The 17,738-nt window shown below is 41.6% G+C and overlaps 1 protein-coding gene across 2 annotated transcripts in view; it reads right to left on the bottom strand.

Annotated features, from left to right (window-relative positions):
- Window positions 1-17,738, bottom strand: part of WDR7 (WD repeat domain 7) — a 111,826-nt gene that overhangs the window by 68,055 nt on the left and 26,033 nt on the right. Inside the window, exons 16-20 of one of the 2 annotated variants that reach the window (XM_065747094.1) lie at window positions 17,473-17,561; window positions 16,617-16,619; window positions 14,402-14,491; window positions 13,027-13,145; window positions 10,945-11,068 (exon numbers count right to left, since the gene is read on the bottom strand). In XM_065747094.1, coding sequence (XP_065603166.1) covers window positions 10,945-11,068; window positions 13,027-13,145; window positions 14,402-14,491; window positions 16,617-16,619; window positions 17,473-17,561 — 425 coding nt within the window. The remainder of the gene's footprint in view (window positions 1-10,944; window positions 11,069-13,026; window positions 13,146-14,401; window positions 14,492-16,616; window positions 16,620-17,472; window positions 17,562-17,738) is intronic. The other variant, XM_065747093.1, reaches the window with a different exon arrangement.

A 17,738-nucleotide genomic window follows, 5' to 3' on the forward strand; every position in this document is an offset into this window, starting at 1 on the left:
TATAGAGGCATTAAGATCCCATTAAAAAAGGACTACAGCCCTTTGTCAGCACCAACCAAGCTTCAGAAAGAAATAAATCTGGAATGCCTTTCCCTGTGCTACCCCCCAGGCTGTCACCTAGCACAGGGTGACCAAGTCCTGCCTGCTCCCTTGCTGCTCCTCTGCCATTTGTACAGCTTCCTTATTAAAAACTAAACAAGCACATGCATTCCTTCAGTTTGGAGCAGTTTTGATGTGGTAAACGACTCACCTCATACATTTGTACAAGTATGGTTTATAAGTGAAAAGAAAATGGTTTGTAATAAACTATATGGAGAGAAGCTCTCTCAGGGGTTTGATCATGTACAAAGTTTGAGAATCCACATCTGAAAGGCATTTAATCCTGAGTCTTCTTTGAACTAGTTCAGAAACATCAACGTTCTCACGAATGATATTCCAGATTTTTTAAGTTTCTGTTGTTAAACACTAAGTAATCACAGCAGAGTCATACTCCTACCTTCTGATAACACTGTCACTGTCTGACACATCAATTTCATTTCCAGTCTTTCCCCTGGCATCATTTCTTCATGAAGAAACAAGTAATTTTTCATAAATTCCTCATTATGTCAGCAAGTGTAAAGCAGTACTAATAAATGTAAAACAAGACTGGAGGAGTTTGATGCCATGACAGCTGTTGCTGAGTATGGCCCTTTCCAGCTTCCATAAGGACCCTGTGGTTCCAGCACTGCATTGTCAAAATGCTTTTTGGATGGGCCAAAATTCAACACTTTTCATCACAGAATCATTAAGGCTGGAAAAGATCTCTAGGATCAACAAGCCCAACTGTCAACCCATCCCCACCACGCACACTAAAACACATCCCTTATTTCTCACAACACCCCCTGCACTGCATTTTATCCAAAGGCTGATGAAAAGCAGCTGAGCTTTCACATTAGATGGGGTTCACCTAAAGAGCTTAGTAAGACCAGTGATAATAAAGTGAAAGGATAGAAATGTTTTTGCATGTGAGCTGGTTCTAAGCAGAGTATATACAAGATTGAAAGTCTCTTACAATTCTACAGAATTACAATAAAAATCTAAGCACAAACCATTTAGTGTCAGTGATTCTCAAAAAAAGAAAAGAAGGGGGGGAAAGGTAACAATCACACAAATAACTCAGGCAATGTTTATAAATTATCTCTTCCTCTAAATTAAAATCCACCAGGAGGGACGTGTTCTTGCACACAAATACCTTCCATTTGAATTCACCAAAATGTCTCAGAAACACAATTCAGAAATGAAAAGGTCAGAAAAAAGTGCATGTATGAAACATAGGCCAGCTGACTCATTAGAAAACACTGGAAAATTAACAGTGGGATGGAGCACACCCTCAGCAGTTTGTGGATGACACTAAGCTGTGTGGTGTAGTTGGCATGCCTGAGGGATGGGATGCCACCCAGAGATACCTAGACATCTGAGCCATACACCCACACAGGAACTGCACAAGGTTCTACAGAGCCAAGTGCAAGGTGTGCACTGGGGTCGTGGCAACCCCCACTATCAGTATAAGCTGGGGGATGTAAGGATGGAGCACAGCCCTGACAAAAAGGACCTGGGGCATCAGTGGGTGGCAGCTGGACATGAGCCAGCAGTGCTCCTTTGCAATTCAGAAAGCCAACCTTACCCTGGGCTGCATCCAAAGCAGTGCAGCCTGCAGGGCGAGGGGGGGATGTGCCTCTCTCTGCTCTGTGCTGAGACCTCACCTGGAGCACTGCTCAGTGCAGGAGGGATGTGGAGCTGTCAGAGCACATCCAGAGGGGGGCCACAGAATGATCCCAGGGATGGAACAGCTGTCCTGTGAAGGCAGGTTGAAAGAGCTGGGGCTGTGCAGCATGGAAAAAGAGAAGGCTCTGGGGGATCTGTGAGCGGCCTTTCAATATCAAAAGAGGGAGACAGATTCTTTAGCAGGGTCTGCTGTGACAAGAGAGGTAGAAATAGTTTCAAACTAAAGGCAGGGAGATTTAAATTGGATACAAGGAAGTTCTGTACAATAAGGGCAGTGAGGCAAAGGCTGCCCAGAGAGGTGGTGGTGCTCTGACCCTGCAGATACCCGAAGTCAAGATGGATGAGGTTCTGAGCACTTGGTGGAGCTGTGGGTGACCCTGTGCACTGCAGGGGAGGATGACTTCTAAGGGTTCCTTCCAACTCAAATGTCTCTGTGATTACAATTCACTATTTACTGTAACATCATAAACTCATTATTCAATTACTACACCAAAATAGTGCAGTGCAGATCTATTTCATTTGTGCTCTGCGAAGTAAGACCTTGTTGGAGCAGAGTGACCAACCACATGGACATACAGTGGTCTTTAAGGTCCAATCACAGTATCCTTATTCAATGAAAACTCCCATTTAATTCAACTGAAGTTATAAAGTTTTGCTCAATTAATCTTTTAAATAAAACTTCCTAACAGACAGATGTATCTAGTAGAAATATATTAATAAAAATGACAACACTGTATTTGTTATAGACTTACAATGTTTATTTTTGTTACCAGAATGGGTTATGATAAGAGCAAAGAAATTTATAAGTATATTCTTACATTGTTCTCTCCTCAGTTTCATGCTGTCCCATTATTTAATGTTTCCACTTCACAAGAAATAATAGTTTGATGCAGACATTAGGTCTTAGCAGTATGGGAAGCAGCAGCAGCATCCAGTCCTAATTTTTAGGCAGCATTCACTGGCAGCAGATTCCTGCCCAGAATTAATTCAGTGCACAGCACCCGATCGATCTGGCAGCTCCCAGTGCACACTGCCTGCCTGCCTGCAGCATGCACACAAAGGGCACGACCAGATAACCTTTTGCTTTCCATTAAAGACATAGGAACCATTTTTGTATCAGCAGTAACACCACATATTTTAAAGTACATGAGTCTCTGCACTGCTGGGTAGGCAGACCTTGTGCTGGAACACTTGGGGGTTCTGCTGCACAGGGCCTATGGAAACACCTGCCTCAGCATTTTCAGAAGACATTACACTGAGTAACAGAAAAATGAGTAAGAATACAAAATTCAGCAAAGAGATTTGTTAAATAAGAAAAAAAATATTTCTTTTGCAGAATCCATCCTACAATGAAGACATCTTTTCTCTCCAAAATAAGCAAGAAGTAACATTTTTCCTTTTTTGAACTGACAACTGTTTCTCATGGAGAATTCACTACAGACTGTGCAGAAACAATCACATGTTGTGAAACAAGGCACAGGTAAAGGCTACATGACAACCTTAGCAGGTACAGCATGAAGCTCTGAAAGCTCTCCTTTGTGTGCAAGCCAGAAAAATATCAGTGACTAAAACAAATTCCAACACTTTCAAATCATTATGTCACATTCATTTCCAACATTTCATATTCATAACCTACAGCTTAACAGCCAAATACAAAGACTAAAACATAGAACTATAAAGCTTAGATAAAACATAGAACTATAAAGCTGGCTCAACAAACATGCTCTGAGAATAAATACAGCAGGATTTCCCCTTTCTTTTTACTCATCGAAGTTTGACATGAAAAAAGAAATTGATATAAGACTGAAATTAAAGTTTTAAGAAGGAATCCACCTGACCATGCTGCCTATCCTCTAAAGCCATAATTCTCTCAGCTGGCCACTGAGAAACGAGGAGGGGATAATACACATGTGACACAAATCGGGCAGAGCACCACTTCACTGGAACCAGGAGGAGCCTTCCTGCAGGACAGCAACATCTTTAATATGCTTAAGAGAAGAACACTTCAGGACAAAGTCTGAAACACTTTGGTTCAGTGTCTGCATACTATGTATTCTTGTTCAGACTCACCCCAACAGCTAGGATACCCAGTAAACAACAAATGGATACAGTTAGGCATGGCTTTTCTCCTTCATTTCTGCAGTGCTTTCCCCTTAGGCTGGCTGATGTTCCTGGTAAGGACTACCTACAATTGCACTCCAGTACAATCACTATACGAAGCAATCAGGAAATGAGCACATCACTAAGCACTGACTGTGTTTTTGCCTCCTGGAAATAGTTCCTAAGATGCCCTATTCAGCGTGCACCAACCAACTCTACTGAGTTCCTCAAAATGCAAAGCCAGGTATGAGAATAAAACCTGCCTAAGCATACAGTTTTTGCATTAAGTGGCAACATGATTCAAGCACAAGGTCAAAAATAAGTACTTCTATTGTCCACGATGCTCCCTCTTGCATCAGACAAAAGATTATTAAAAGACAATCCACTGCAAATTTGCCTTGCTACTTTCCTTGCACATCAAGGAGTTGAGAGGCATGCACGTTTCACTAGGTCTCAACAAGTACAGTACTACTCCCAGTTGCCCTTGGATCTGTGCACACATACAAATGGAGAGAAGATTTCATCTCTCTTTGCTAATACCACACTCCTGAGACATTCAAGAGACAATTAAACACATGCATGACTAAATATATCAGCAGCAAGCCTCTATTAGTGGTTACATTTGTTTCACTTACAAAGGAACCTGCCATGTCCAAGAAAAGCACTTTTTCCACATCATGCATCTAAGAACTACCACAGTGCAGTAAGATGGGCAGAATGGAAACATGCTGATAATATTCTATGCCTCCCTATTAAGTGAGGACACAAAGACATGGAAGATGAAGGAAAGAGAGCAGTACTTCTTGATCTATCACATTCCTTCTACTTGCCTTTCCAGCACTAAACTGTATTTTCGGAAACTAACCACATCCATTTGGGCCATTCGAAGTAATATTCATTCCCCACAATCCCTCCCCAGACCTTTTAAAACAAGAAGTCAACTTTTACCATGTGTTATACTGGAACTAAGGGAAGATCTGTACACTTTTCCTACAAAAGCAAGCTTTGTAGTTCCTCAGTTATTCAATTACTCCATCCTGATACCACAATCACTGCTTTTCCTTGGGGTGCCAGCACCTCCATGGATGCTCACACAGCCAGTACCACTGTTAAACAAACTTCCAGCTCTGCCACTCAGAACCACAAACTCAGCTACACACGCCATGCCTACAGCCTGAGCACAGGCACAAAAGTAGAATAAAACTTTCTGTCTCCAACTATACACATGTGGAATGTGGCAGCATGCTCTTTCCGAACTCCCACCCAACAGAGCTTAAGTAGTGAGAAGTACCACAAATAAGAAGTGCTGGAATTAGTGTGAGTTAGCAGCTGTTTTTCAGCACATTAAGCATGAGATCCTGCTCTGGAAGCAGGCCGGTGGCTGAAGCAAGCAGGCCTTACAATGTGCCTTATATGCACCGCAACACCATGACTGTCCACAACCTTGCACCTAACAAGGTCACTGTTTCACTCCAGAGGAATCAGTGATCATCAACAGATGCCACAGCAGCTACTGTGAGACTGAAGGGCAACTGCAGCTGTACTCCGCAAACTGAGCTCAACCGATCTCACCAAAAAACAATTAAAAAATAATTCCTAGTGCTCAGAACAGCACCAGTCTCTATCAGTTTGAATGGAGGCTCTTTGGCATGTATGTACAACATGCTCTCATGCCTTGCTGATGGCCTGGCTGCACATCTGGCTGTGCAGCAGCATCCCTTATAAGGCAAAGTCTGTATGCCTGAAGGCTGCAATTAACAATAGTTCTGCCTCACCAACAAATCCTCAGCACCACCTGAACACAGTGAATCCTATGAAATTATGCATCCAATTTAGATTTAATAAGATTATTACACACCTCTCTAAAATCAATTGTATTTGACAGGGATCCTTCTCTGAACAGGAGCTACATTCCCCAGTGGAAGAAGAATCATAAAAGTAAGGCAGCAGCCATTCATGATTAAGTAAAAGTAGTACATTTTAAGTATAAGTTACTACATTCTCATTCACAAAAATACATATATTTTTTACTTTCATGCATATGGAGATGTGTTTGGACATCATCCTATAACGGCAAGACTACGGACAGACAACTGAATGGTGTACTGCACGATGCTGACAGACTTCTGAATTCATTCTTATTAAAGCAGTGATTGTACGGACTCTAAGAATGTACAGAGTCTGTACAATCACTGCTTTAATAAAAATGAATAATATGAAAATAGCTGGAGACATATCCCTGGAGAAAAATGTAGATTAAACAGTGGTCTGTAGTGACTTAGTTTATGTGAAGAAGGAATAGTACATTACGTATCACTGTATTACTGCAAGATGTATGTACACAGTCACCATCAGAAGCCTGATGTTTTGGTAAGTATGTATGTTTCATGGTCCTAAGTACATAGAAAACTCGTGCCCTCAATAATATTAAATCCTGTTAAAGTGCTTCTCTGCCCATGAGCCAATTGTTCTAAATAAGGTCAATCACTCAGAAACACAGGTTATTTTCACAAGTTGCAGGAAGAGTACTTAAAGAAGTTCCCTTTATCATTCCACCTACAAGTGGAACATTTTAACTGACAGTATTTTGTCAGATGGGATCAAGTGACATTTTAAATTAATCCAGTCAGATCCATAATCAAATCAAAATACTGTTTGTTTCAGCTTACAGTTTTGAGTTCTTTTTTTTTTTTTTGATTTGTATTAACAGTAATTCATTTGATTTCTTCAGTTAATGCCTTTAATGAGGTCATGAAGATGCTCAAAAACAACTTTTTTGTAATACTGCTACAAAAAACAGTGCTTTCTCTTATGACCATACGAAGCAACCAAAATACTGTTAGAAATTGCACTTGCAGCAGTATTTTAAATTATCTTCAAGTAAATATGCAAGAAAGGAGACCTAATGAATAATGTGACTGTGTTACTACAGATGACATCAGGAAAGGGGAAGGAAATATACAGAGAAAATTAGAAGAGTACATGATTCATAGGAGCTGGTAACAGCGCATCTAATCTGGCATTTCAATAAGCAAAGCCAAGTCAGGAGGATGGTGTGAAATTACCAAAAGAAGACTGCAGAGGGCTGTAGGAAATGACCTATTGCTACATGCATTTTATAAATTGCAAGAGAGATTAAAACAGAACAGCTCTCACTCTTGATATACTTCTGGTACAGTTTAAGAAATCTTGGCAGAACACTGCAAGATGCATCTTTCACACCCACTCTGCAAAATGAGCTTAACCTTCTAATGACCTAGAGTCCATTAACTTATAGTTTTAGACATTTATGAATGGGATAAGATAGAAGAATGTTCTATGTTTCAAAGGGAAATACTGTAATCTCATGCTCACCCAATTAACCATCACCACCAATTACTGCCTAATGAATTCTTGATAACTGCAGAGCCATCCTCACCCAATATCTTTCTGCAGCCCTGGGTAAACATTGGCTCTGAACACTCAACGAGGCAAGAGTTGCACCAAATGTTCAACACATGGTGATGAACACATCCCTGTGTCCCCAGATCCCCCTAAGCAATAGATTTGCAGTATTGGATGTTGAAGAGGAGATAAGGGGGGAAGTGCAGGAAGATTCCCGCAGGAGGTCACCAACGGCAAGGCAGTCAGTCAACTCCGTGCATTGAGACTGCTGCTGCCAAGAAAGAAAGGAAGGTGATCATAGTGGGTGGCTCCCTTCTAAAGGGAACTGAGGGCCCCATTTGCAGACCAGACCCAAACCGCAGGGAAGTGTGCTGTCTCCCTGGGGCCCGGATCAGGGACATTGCTAGAAGACTCCCGAATTTGATACGCCCCACTGACTACTACCCGTTACTCGTAGTTCAGGCAGACTGCAATGAAGTATCTCAGAGAAGTCTGTGAACTATGAAAAGAGATTTCAGGGGATTAGGGCGATTAGTTCAAGGGGTGGGAGCACAAGTGGTGTTTGCTTCCATACCTTCTGGGGTGGTGAAGGACACAGAATGGGCTAGGAAAACACAGGTGATGAATAATTGGCTGAGAGGTTGGTGTAGAGACAGACACTTTGGGTTTTTTGACCATGGGGCAGTTTACTCGGTTCCTGGCCTGTTATCTGTTGATGGAATGCACCTATCTCAAAGGGGGAAACGAATCCTAGCACAGGAGCTAGCTGGACTCATTGAGAGAGCTTTAAACTAGCTGTGACGGGGGAAGGGGATAAAACAGGGCTCACCAGTAAAGAGCCTAAGGAGGCTGTGCTGGAGAAAGGAGTGAGGCAGATATCTCAGCTGAAGTGCATCTACACCAATGCACGCAGCATGGGCAATAAACAAGAAGAGCTTGAAGCCATTGTGAGGCAGGCTAACTATGACCTTGTGGCTATTACAGAAACATGGTGGGACCTCTCCCATGACTGGAATACTGGGATTGATGGCTACTTCATTGGGATTGAAGCTCTTCAGAAGGGATAGACAGGGAAGAAAGGGTGTTGGCATAGCTCTCTATATCAAAGGGTGTTTTGATGTTGAAGAGCTTGAGGTTGGAAATGATAAAGTAGAGTCTCTATGGATAAGGATCAGGGGGATAGTCTTTAGGAGTGACATCGTGGTGGGGGTCTGTTATAGACCGCCTAGTCAGGATGAAGAAATAGACAAGGTTCTATAAACAACTCGTAGATGTTGCACGATGGCCAGCACTCGTTCTCATGGGGGACTTCAACTTCCCTCACATATGCTGGAAATATAATACTGCGCAGAGGAAGCAGTCCTTGAGATTTCTAGAATGTGTGGATGATTGCTTCCTGACACAGCTGGTGCAAGAGCCTACCGGGGAGATGCCTTGCTAGACCTGCTCTTCACTAATAGGGAAGGACTAGTAGGAGATGTGAAGGTTGGAGATTGTCTTGGCCAGAGTGACCATGAAATGGTGGAGTTTGCTATTCTGGGTGACGTCAAGAGGGTGACTAGCAAAACTGCTACCTTGGACTTCCGGAGGGCAGACTTTGACCTGTTCAGGATGCTTGTTGCAAGGGTCCCTTGGGACTTACTCCTGAGGGGCAAAGGGATCCAGGAAGCCTGGATGCTCCTCAAGATGGAAATCTTAAAGGTGCAGAAGCAGGCTGTCCCTGAGTCCCGTAAGTCGAGCCGGAGGAGAAAAAGACCAGTGTGGATGAACCGGGAACTTTTGTTGAGACTCCAAGAGAAAAGAAGAGTCTATGTCCTCTGGAAGATGGGACAGGCTACCTGGGGTGACTACAGAGAACTGGCCAAGATTTGCAGGCAGAAAGTTAGAAATGCTAAAGCCCAGCTTGAACTTAGACTGGCTACTGCTGTAAAGGAGAACAGGAAACCCTTTTACAAATACATTAACAGCAAGAGAAAAACTAAGGAAAATTTCTCTCCATCTATCAGCATTCCTGGTTATCTGGAGAGGTCCCACAAGGCCTGTCTGCCTGACCTCAGTATCAGGGAAAGTTATAGAGCAGATGATCTTGAGGGAGATCACACGACACGTGCATGGCAACCAGGGGATCAGACCCAGCCAGCACGGGTTCACAAAGGGCAGGTCATGCTTGTCCAACCTCACCTCCTTCTATGACTGGGTGACCAGACTGGTAGATGAGGGAAAGGCTGTTGATGTAGTCTACCTAGACTTCAGCAAGGCCTTCAACACGGTCTCCCACAGTATTCTCCTGAGGAAACTGGCAGCCCATGGTGTGGACAGGTTCACTCTTCTCTGGGTGGAGAACTGGCTGGAGGGCCGTGCCCAGAGGGTAGCGGTTAATGGAGTTAAGTCCAGATGGCATCCTGTTACGAGTGGTGTCCCCTAAGGGTCAGTTTTGGGGCCCATCTTGTTTAGTATCTTTATTGATGACCTAGACGAGGGGATTGAGTGTACCCTCAGTAAGTTTGCAGATGACACCAAGTTGGGAGGATGTGTCAAACTGCCTGAGGGTAGGGAGGCCCTTCAGAGGGATCTGGATAGGCTGAATAGTTGGGCTGAGCTCACTGGGATAAGGTTCAATAAGACCAAGTGCCGGATCCTGCACTTTGGCCACAATAACCCCATGCAATGCTATAGGGTTGGGGCAGAATGGCTTGAAGAATGTAGAGAGGAAAAGGACCTGGGGGTGTTGGTTGATGCTCGGCTCAACATGAGCCGGCAGTGTGCGCAGGTGGCTAAGAAGGCCAACAGCATCCTGGCCTGTATTAGAAATAGTGTAGCCAGCAGGAGCAGGGAGGTGATCATCCCCCTGTACTCAGCTCTGGTACGGCCGCACCTCGAGTACTGTGTTCAGTTTTGGGCCCCTCACTACAAGAAGGACATTGAGGCCCTAGAGCGTGTTCAGAGAAGGGCAACAACACTGGTGAGGGGTCTGGAGCACAAGTCTTACGAGGAGCGGCTGAAGGAGCTGGGATTGTTTAGTCTGGAGAAGAGGAGGCTCAGAGGAGACCTTAGTGCACTATACCACTTCCTGAAGGGGGGTTGTGGTGAGGAGGGGGTGGGCCTCTTCTCCCTGATAAATAATGACAAGACGAGAGGGAATGGCCACAAGTTGCGCCGGGGAAGATTTAGATTAGACCTGAGGAAACATTTTTTCTCTGAAAGAGTGGTCAGGCACTGGAATGGCCTGCCTAGGGAGGTGGTTGAGGCACCATCCCTAGCGCTGTTCAAGAAGTGTTTAGATGAGGTGCTAAGGGATTTGATTTAGTATTTAAGTGGGTAGGGATGGTGATGGGAGGATGGTAGGACTAGATGATCTTGTTGGTCCTTTCCAACCTAATGAACCTATGAACCTAATCCTACATGCAGCTGCAGTCAGCTCCGTTCAGAATCCTTCTATACTTTGGGGATGCCAAAGAATCCCTTCATAACCATTTCTATAATCTTATTACAGACTCTTTGGTAATTATATCAGCCTTTATCAGAGCAGGCTTCTTCCCTGAAATTCCCAAAATACATCCCAGAAATTTTCATGCATAACTTGAATGCCTGTTTCCCCAAGTTTGCAATATTGTTAATGAACTGGTTTATGGAATTCTTTTTTTCCCCTTCATCCATCTACCAAGTTATTTTCTAATTAATCACACAATCACTTACGTGATATGACACTGTCAATGTACTGTGGCAAATATGGAGCCCAAGCATCAATGGTCTCCTTCCGGCCTGCCTGTTCAATCCTCCTCAGTTCTGCTAGCAGCAGGGCCTGGGCAGCCTCTCTTACCTATAAACCAAGCAGAACATCACAGAAACTCAAACATTAAGTATTTATCAACATGCTATCAGTATAATTTAGCAAAAACAAAACAAACAAACAAAAAAAGAAAGCATCACTTAAAAGAAAAGAACCAAATGTGCATAGAAAATTGAAAATAGCTTTTAGAAAACCCACATTCTTCCCTGCTCCTCTCCAATTTAAATATAGAAGCAACATGGCCATAAACAGGACAACCCCAAACTATGATGACTCCCAACAGAGGACATAAATGAGACTTAGGCACAGTAAGAAAATCTTTCTCAGCACAGAGGCTACTTCACATCCCCAGAAGTGAACAGTAACTAAGGTTTCCCAATGAAAGAAATAAGGTGGCTCACATTCCATCCAGTGAAATAGTTATTGCCTTTCACAGAAAAGTAGCGCCCATGCACTGAAACGTCATCAAAATTTGAATTTTCTGAAAACAAATTGTGATCACCCTTCTTTCTAACAAAAACTGTCCAAAATTCCAAGATATGCAGCAAATAAATAATTTTTCTAAGTATTGTAGGTAGATGTTCCAGTACTGCAGCAAAACAAAAATCCCAAAGGAACAATTTTCAAGTGACATAATCTCATTTGCGTGCAATATGGAAGACTGAGCAACACACAAGGAAGTTATGTGACTCAATCAAGGTTAAGACAGAAAATTGTGGGCAAGCAGGAGCCAGCAAAATGCTAACTTGACACCTCAGGATATCCAGAAACTTGATTCCTACTGCTTACCTGCTTACAAATCCTAATTAGTTTCAAGGCAATTATCCTCTCAGGAAACCGTCTCACGGTATATCCTATCTAGCAAAAGAACAGGCAGCCAGCAAGCAAAAAGCCTATTCCCCATTAAGTTTCAAGCTTGCTGAAGGCCTACAGCCTATAATCCAGCTCTGCTCCTCCATTCCTACTCTGAAAGCTGCACATTCAACAAAATTTCTGTCACAGTAGCATAGGTGCAGTATTAAGGCCTAGCAGTCATTTGTCACACTGCTGGCAACAAACCACTTACTGACTGCTGTATACAAGCTCCAACAAATTAAGCAACTGAGCAACCTCTTGGGAAAAAAAAAAACTCAGGTCAGTTTTTTATGCTAAAGAGATTCACAGTGGAGTATGAAAAACTTTAATCCAGGAATTCCATTAGAAACAAGTATATACAGTATATGTCACATAAAAGGTAAAAAAAAACATAAATAAAAAAACTAAAAAAACACAGCAACACAATCATTTTTTCAACATTTTGACAGAGGTTAACTGGAAAATTGACCACCTGAATCTAGAATCAACAACTACAAAAATTTCTGTCAGAAAGTACGTTCTATATTAAGGAAAAATGAGCTTAATAAAAGCCATCAACATTGGACAGGTATATAAAGCTGTACTCTGCATAAATAAAAACCAAAGTAACCAAAAATTCAAATACTGCAACACATGAATCACTTCTGCCTCTCCTTCCTCACCCCCACAGATCTTCTCCTCCCTGTACATCAAGGCAGTGCAGACAGTTCTGCTGCTGGGAACTGGGCTGTCCTGAGGTCTCTCAGTGATTTGCTCTTGGTTACAGTGAAGCAAGGCTGCCATCCAGAGGCATATCACAGAACCCATTTCTTATCTAAAATAACGTACCAGTTTAATACAAAGGAATAAAGATTTAAAGAGACTGATTGATATCTGAAAGCATGTTATTTGGGGTTTTAGAAATGAGCACTGAAAAAAAAAAAAAAAGGAAGAAACTAAGAGGAAATGACTGCTGAATACAAGCTGCTCAGGAAAGTGTGAGCGCCCCATGCCCCAGGAGACAAAGGTCATGGATGGGGCCCCGGGCAGCCTGAACTGGAGAGGGCAACTAGCCTGTGGCAGAGTGGGGCTGGAGGACTCCGGGGCCTCTTCCAATCTAGCTGGTCTGTGATTCTGTGAGCATACAAACTCACCTCCAGGCAGCGGTCCTGCCACCTGCGAGCCAACATCTCCAGAAGAGGCGGCCTGAACTTGTCCAGCCCCAGCAGGTCAGGGAGCATCACGCAGTGCATGGCAGCAAGCTGGCTCCATCCTGTTCAAACACAGAAGACAGGACACATCAGAAGCATTCTTTATCCTCTCTCAAAAAGGAAATGTAACTGTACTGACACACTGGTGTGAATTTCAAACTCGCAATCCTCAGAGTATGTTCAACACACTAAGTACAGAAAAGACCAACTTCAATGATCTGTTGTTACAGCAGTTTCCCTTATTTCCACAAAATGTCCTACATGCAAGTTTGATACCATTCATTTAAGGAAAGCTAATCACAGAAATTACCATTAGGAAGATTACAGACTACTTGAAGAGTTATGCTAGAACATAAAAGCACACATTTGTCTACTATTCTCCTCACTCTTCCCATCTAAACCCTGCTTCACACTGGAAGCCTGCAGTATTATTTAGTAAAAAGAGAAATATGTTAACTTCAAACAACACAGATCCTAAAATTCTTGTAATGTATACCAGAAACATGTTCTTGTTATGAGCTACTTTGACTGGAGAAGCATGAAAGATATTTCCAGTGAGCATATGGATCTCCAATTTTAATTTGTCAGCAATGGTGAAGACAAAAATCTCAGTATTTTAATTACCAAAGCTTTTCGTGATGCCACATGGAAAAAAACAAAACAAAAACAGTTAATACCTAAAATTCCTATGAGAAAGCAAAAGATTATGGCTTAGCAATAAGGTATCAAAGCAAAGGCTTAAAACAGCATCCCTGCAGTGATACAGGTGTTGCAGGCTAGTTTCGTTTGGGTCAGGTTGGGCATAAAGTCATTCTTCCCAGTGCAGATAAACATTTACTAGAAAAAAATAAAGACAAACCCCAAGTAGTTTAATTAAACAGTTTGTTTTCATAAGCACTAAAATCCAGACTTAGGTGACACGAAGTTCGGTGTGTTTCAGTTTCATAAATAAAGTAACATGCAAGTACAGCAATGGGACACAAACTGCACATGGTGTGGCTTCAGTCACTCACATTCTTCCTACTTAAAAAAGGTTGTACTGTCAAAAAGCAACAGCAAAACCTGACGCGGTCTGAAATCCAACCTTTGACATGGACATTGAGAACAGAACTTTGAGAGAAACTCCTGGACAGACAAACCACATCTGTTCACCCTCTACCAGCAATAACAACATCCTATGCAAAAATAAACTCGCTGCATCTGCTCCTTAAAACAAAAACTACCTCCATAGAACAAATTAAAGTCACTTCATAACAATGATAAGGAACATTAGTTGAAAGTAAAAGACAAATAGATAGAAAAAATGAGGAAAGAATACCTTCATTTACTAAGAAACAGGTATGTAAAGGAGGAGCAGTGTCAGAGCCAGAGTGACCAGCTTCAGTGCTAGAAGAGACAGCAGGAGCAACTTGTAGAGGAAAGAAGAAGAAAGAAAGAGAAAAAAAAAAAGGAAAGTGAGGATAGCAGCTTCTGAAAAACAGATTAGTACCACTAAGGAACAAAAAGCAAAACTGTGATAATATTAAACTTAAAAAAACTTCTAGACTTTACAAGAAGCAAAGTGTCAGTGGGAAGAAGACATGCAACTACAGAAAAACAGATTCACTAACATAAATTCGCATGTTTTGAGAAGAAAGTATTTGCAAATAAAAAGATTACAACTATGGGCTTAGAAAGCTGGGGCTCACTTCGGCGGCACTGTTGACTGCATTTCAAAACAGGAGTTTTGCTTCTGTTTCTGGACTTTCCCCATACCAAGACAGATTTAGAATTTCTACTGCTCATTACAACCAAACAACAACCCAGAAACAATCCCGTTCAAACCTGGGCTGTCCCACCTGTTCAAGTAGAACGTCAGAGAAAATATTGCTGATCGTTAGTTTTAACATAGTTCTATTTTAAATCTGTCTCTATTAAAACAAGCTTGATCCTAAACCAGAGAAAGGGCTGAGAACATAAAGCAGACGGATGTAAGGCATCCAGGGTAACACTACAGGCAAGCTGACAGGAAAGCACATGCTCCAAGCACCAGCTGTGATGTATTTACTTTGTAAACTGCGTAATTTCATGTGCAAATGCAATTTAAAATCAGTTCTAAACATTATACTTCCATAATGCTCATTGTTGAACTTTATCACATAAAAAGACAAGCAAACCTTATGGCACACACGCGCCACAACCAGAGGTCAATGTGGAGATTTAGAGGTCCCTATCTGACACTTCCTTCCTGCTGAGAAATTACCATATGTCATGCACAAGCATCTTCAAATTAATCCCCCTCTTTTATTCCGTTGCAGAATAACAATGGGTTCAAGCTCCTGAACAGATTAAGCATTGTCTTCAGTTTGCTTTTCATGCAGTGAACTTCTATTGTCATGGAGGACATCTGCATCAGAGATACTTTGCCATGCCTTCCACATGAATGCAAGCACGATGGCACGTGTACAGTGACAGCATGAGCAGCAGAAGTCATTTCACAACAAAAACTGCTTTCAGCAGATGCATAAAAGAAGCTGTTCAATTTATGGAAAATAAACCAAAATTTCTGTGTGCTTTTTTTGTTGTTTGTTTCTTAAAACAAAACCAAAGTCTTTGAAATTTCGCTCTTTGCTGCTGATGTTCTCTGTCTGCAACTGTCAATAAGTGTAACAATCACTGTGATGGAAGCAGCTGGCCCAATAGCAGAGTAGCACAGAGATGTGCTGAGCTCAGGACAAATACAGGTCAAATAGATGGACATGCAGCATGTCATACTATGCATTAATAGTATCTATAGTAATAGATTTTTAAGAAGCACTGGTAATTAATGAGCCAAGATGCTGTGAGTAGCACACAATGGGATGTAAGTGTATGACTTAAGGGTACCACTCAAACTCTCAGCCCTAGAAGCATTCAAGACACACTGCCAAACAGAGGAAAAACACCCCAAAACATCATAGTTCAGGAACAACAGTATTTTTCCATATTTGACAATGCATAAGATTTCTTTTTTTTTTTTTAAATCAATTGTTTCTGATGAAGTTAAAAAGTATTTCCACTGGGTGTCTAAAGTATGCCCAACATCATAATCACCAAAGATCTTTCAAAAGAAAAGTGACATTCTCCTCATTCAGGAAAGGATAACTGCTATATAACTGTACACTTAAAAACAAAAGCACATGCTATCCATGACAAATGTACTTTTTCTGACATTGAATTTGCCCAAGAGATACTATCACTGTGAAATAATGCACACTTCTTTCAAAGAAAAGTAAACTGCAGAAGCAAGAGCCATACTGTGCTGTTATTTTTTGTTACTGACTGCTACTTTCTCTATTTCTGTAGGATCCTTACATGAAATACCTGATGCATATCGCTCCTGAAACTGGCTTCCTCTTCCAAAATACAGATGAAAACAAATGCTTATTTAGCACAAGAGTACAAACACAAGTATCTCTGATGAGCAAGCTTCCTCTTCAGATACACATATCCCTCACTTTTGGGTGTGAACGATGAAAATCACAACTGATCTATCAGTTACCTGCTGTGCTTACCAGCTTTCTAATACAAGAGCAGTCCTGCTGCTTAAAGATAAGGTAAGGACATACACAAGGGATATTCAAAACATAAAAGATAAATATCCATAAAATACCACAGTAATAAAGCATTCATTTCTGCAAAATGCAACCGTTTTAGAAATTGTTGAGATACAGAGTAAATTGCGTGGCCGCAGTGAACAGCAGCAGCTCTTTAATTCAGCAGAGAATGAGGCACCTCCTCCATCCCTGCATTCTCGTCGGGACTGCTTCTGTGCTGCTCCCCGCCACTTCAGGAACTGAAGTCTAACCTTATCTCCATCCTTCTCTTATATGTTGTTCTATTTTTTCTATCTAGCCACTGTACTTAAGACAGGAAGGAGAATGCAGACTACAAAATAATCCAGTATAATCCACTAGCATCTTTCATAACTGCAAGGAAAGGAAAGAGCAGCAGTGGTAGAAGCAGTATTAAAAATATTCTTCCTTTTAAAAAGGAAGAGGAAATATTTACATGTTTATGTGTGTTTTACCTTTATACTTCAGTTTATATTTTTGATAAACATTTTTCTGTTACTCTGTAAAACACTGTTTTACAGAATGTGAGTGTCTTATGGACACTTCAACATCTTCATGTTTGGGAGCACTAAAAACACGCAAAAATTTCATGTCAGGGAATGAATCCATGACACTATCAGAACTTTATACTGATTCTTAAAAAGGTCTCAGTCATTACAACTCTTACCTACAATGTAACACTACATTTGTATCTCATGTGGAAGCTAGCAGATTTTTATCACATGATAGTAACATGATAACTTCAGTGTGGAGAGCTGTAGAGGCATGAAATTGTTCTGAAGAAAGCAATTTCTACCTTGCTTAATTTGTCCTTGGGCTGCATGACTTGCCATCGACGGTGGTGCCTTCACTTTTGACATCTCAGGAGTGCCTGGCCTGGGTGGTCTGAACACAATGTGTGTAAAGGAGGAAAGGAGGGAGCATAAGGAAGGAAAAGGAAAAAAGGGGAGAAAAATGAATAAAGATTACTTTCTAAGATCCTGTGTCTAAACAAACTTTGAAAGGCAGTCAGTAAAGAACAGTCATGCTGACACCAAAGAAGCACCTCTTTTACAATTCCCA

Source organism: Cyrtonyx montezumae, unplaced genomic scaffold, assembly GCF_038088225.1.
Source record: "Cyrtonyx montezumae isolate F1298 unplaced genomic scaffold, pur_monq_1.0 scaffold_41, whole genome shotgun sequence".
Taxonomy (NCBI): domain Eukaryota; kingdom Metazoa; phylum Chordata; class Aves; order Galliformes; family Odontophoridae; genus Cyrtonyx; species Cyrtonyx montezumae.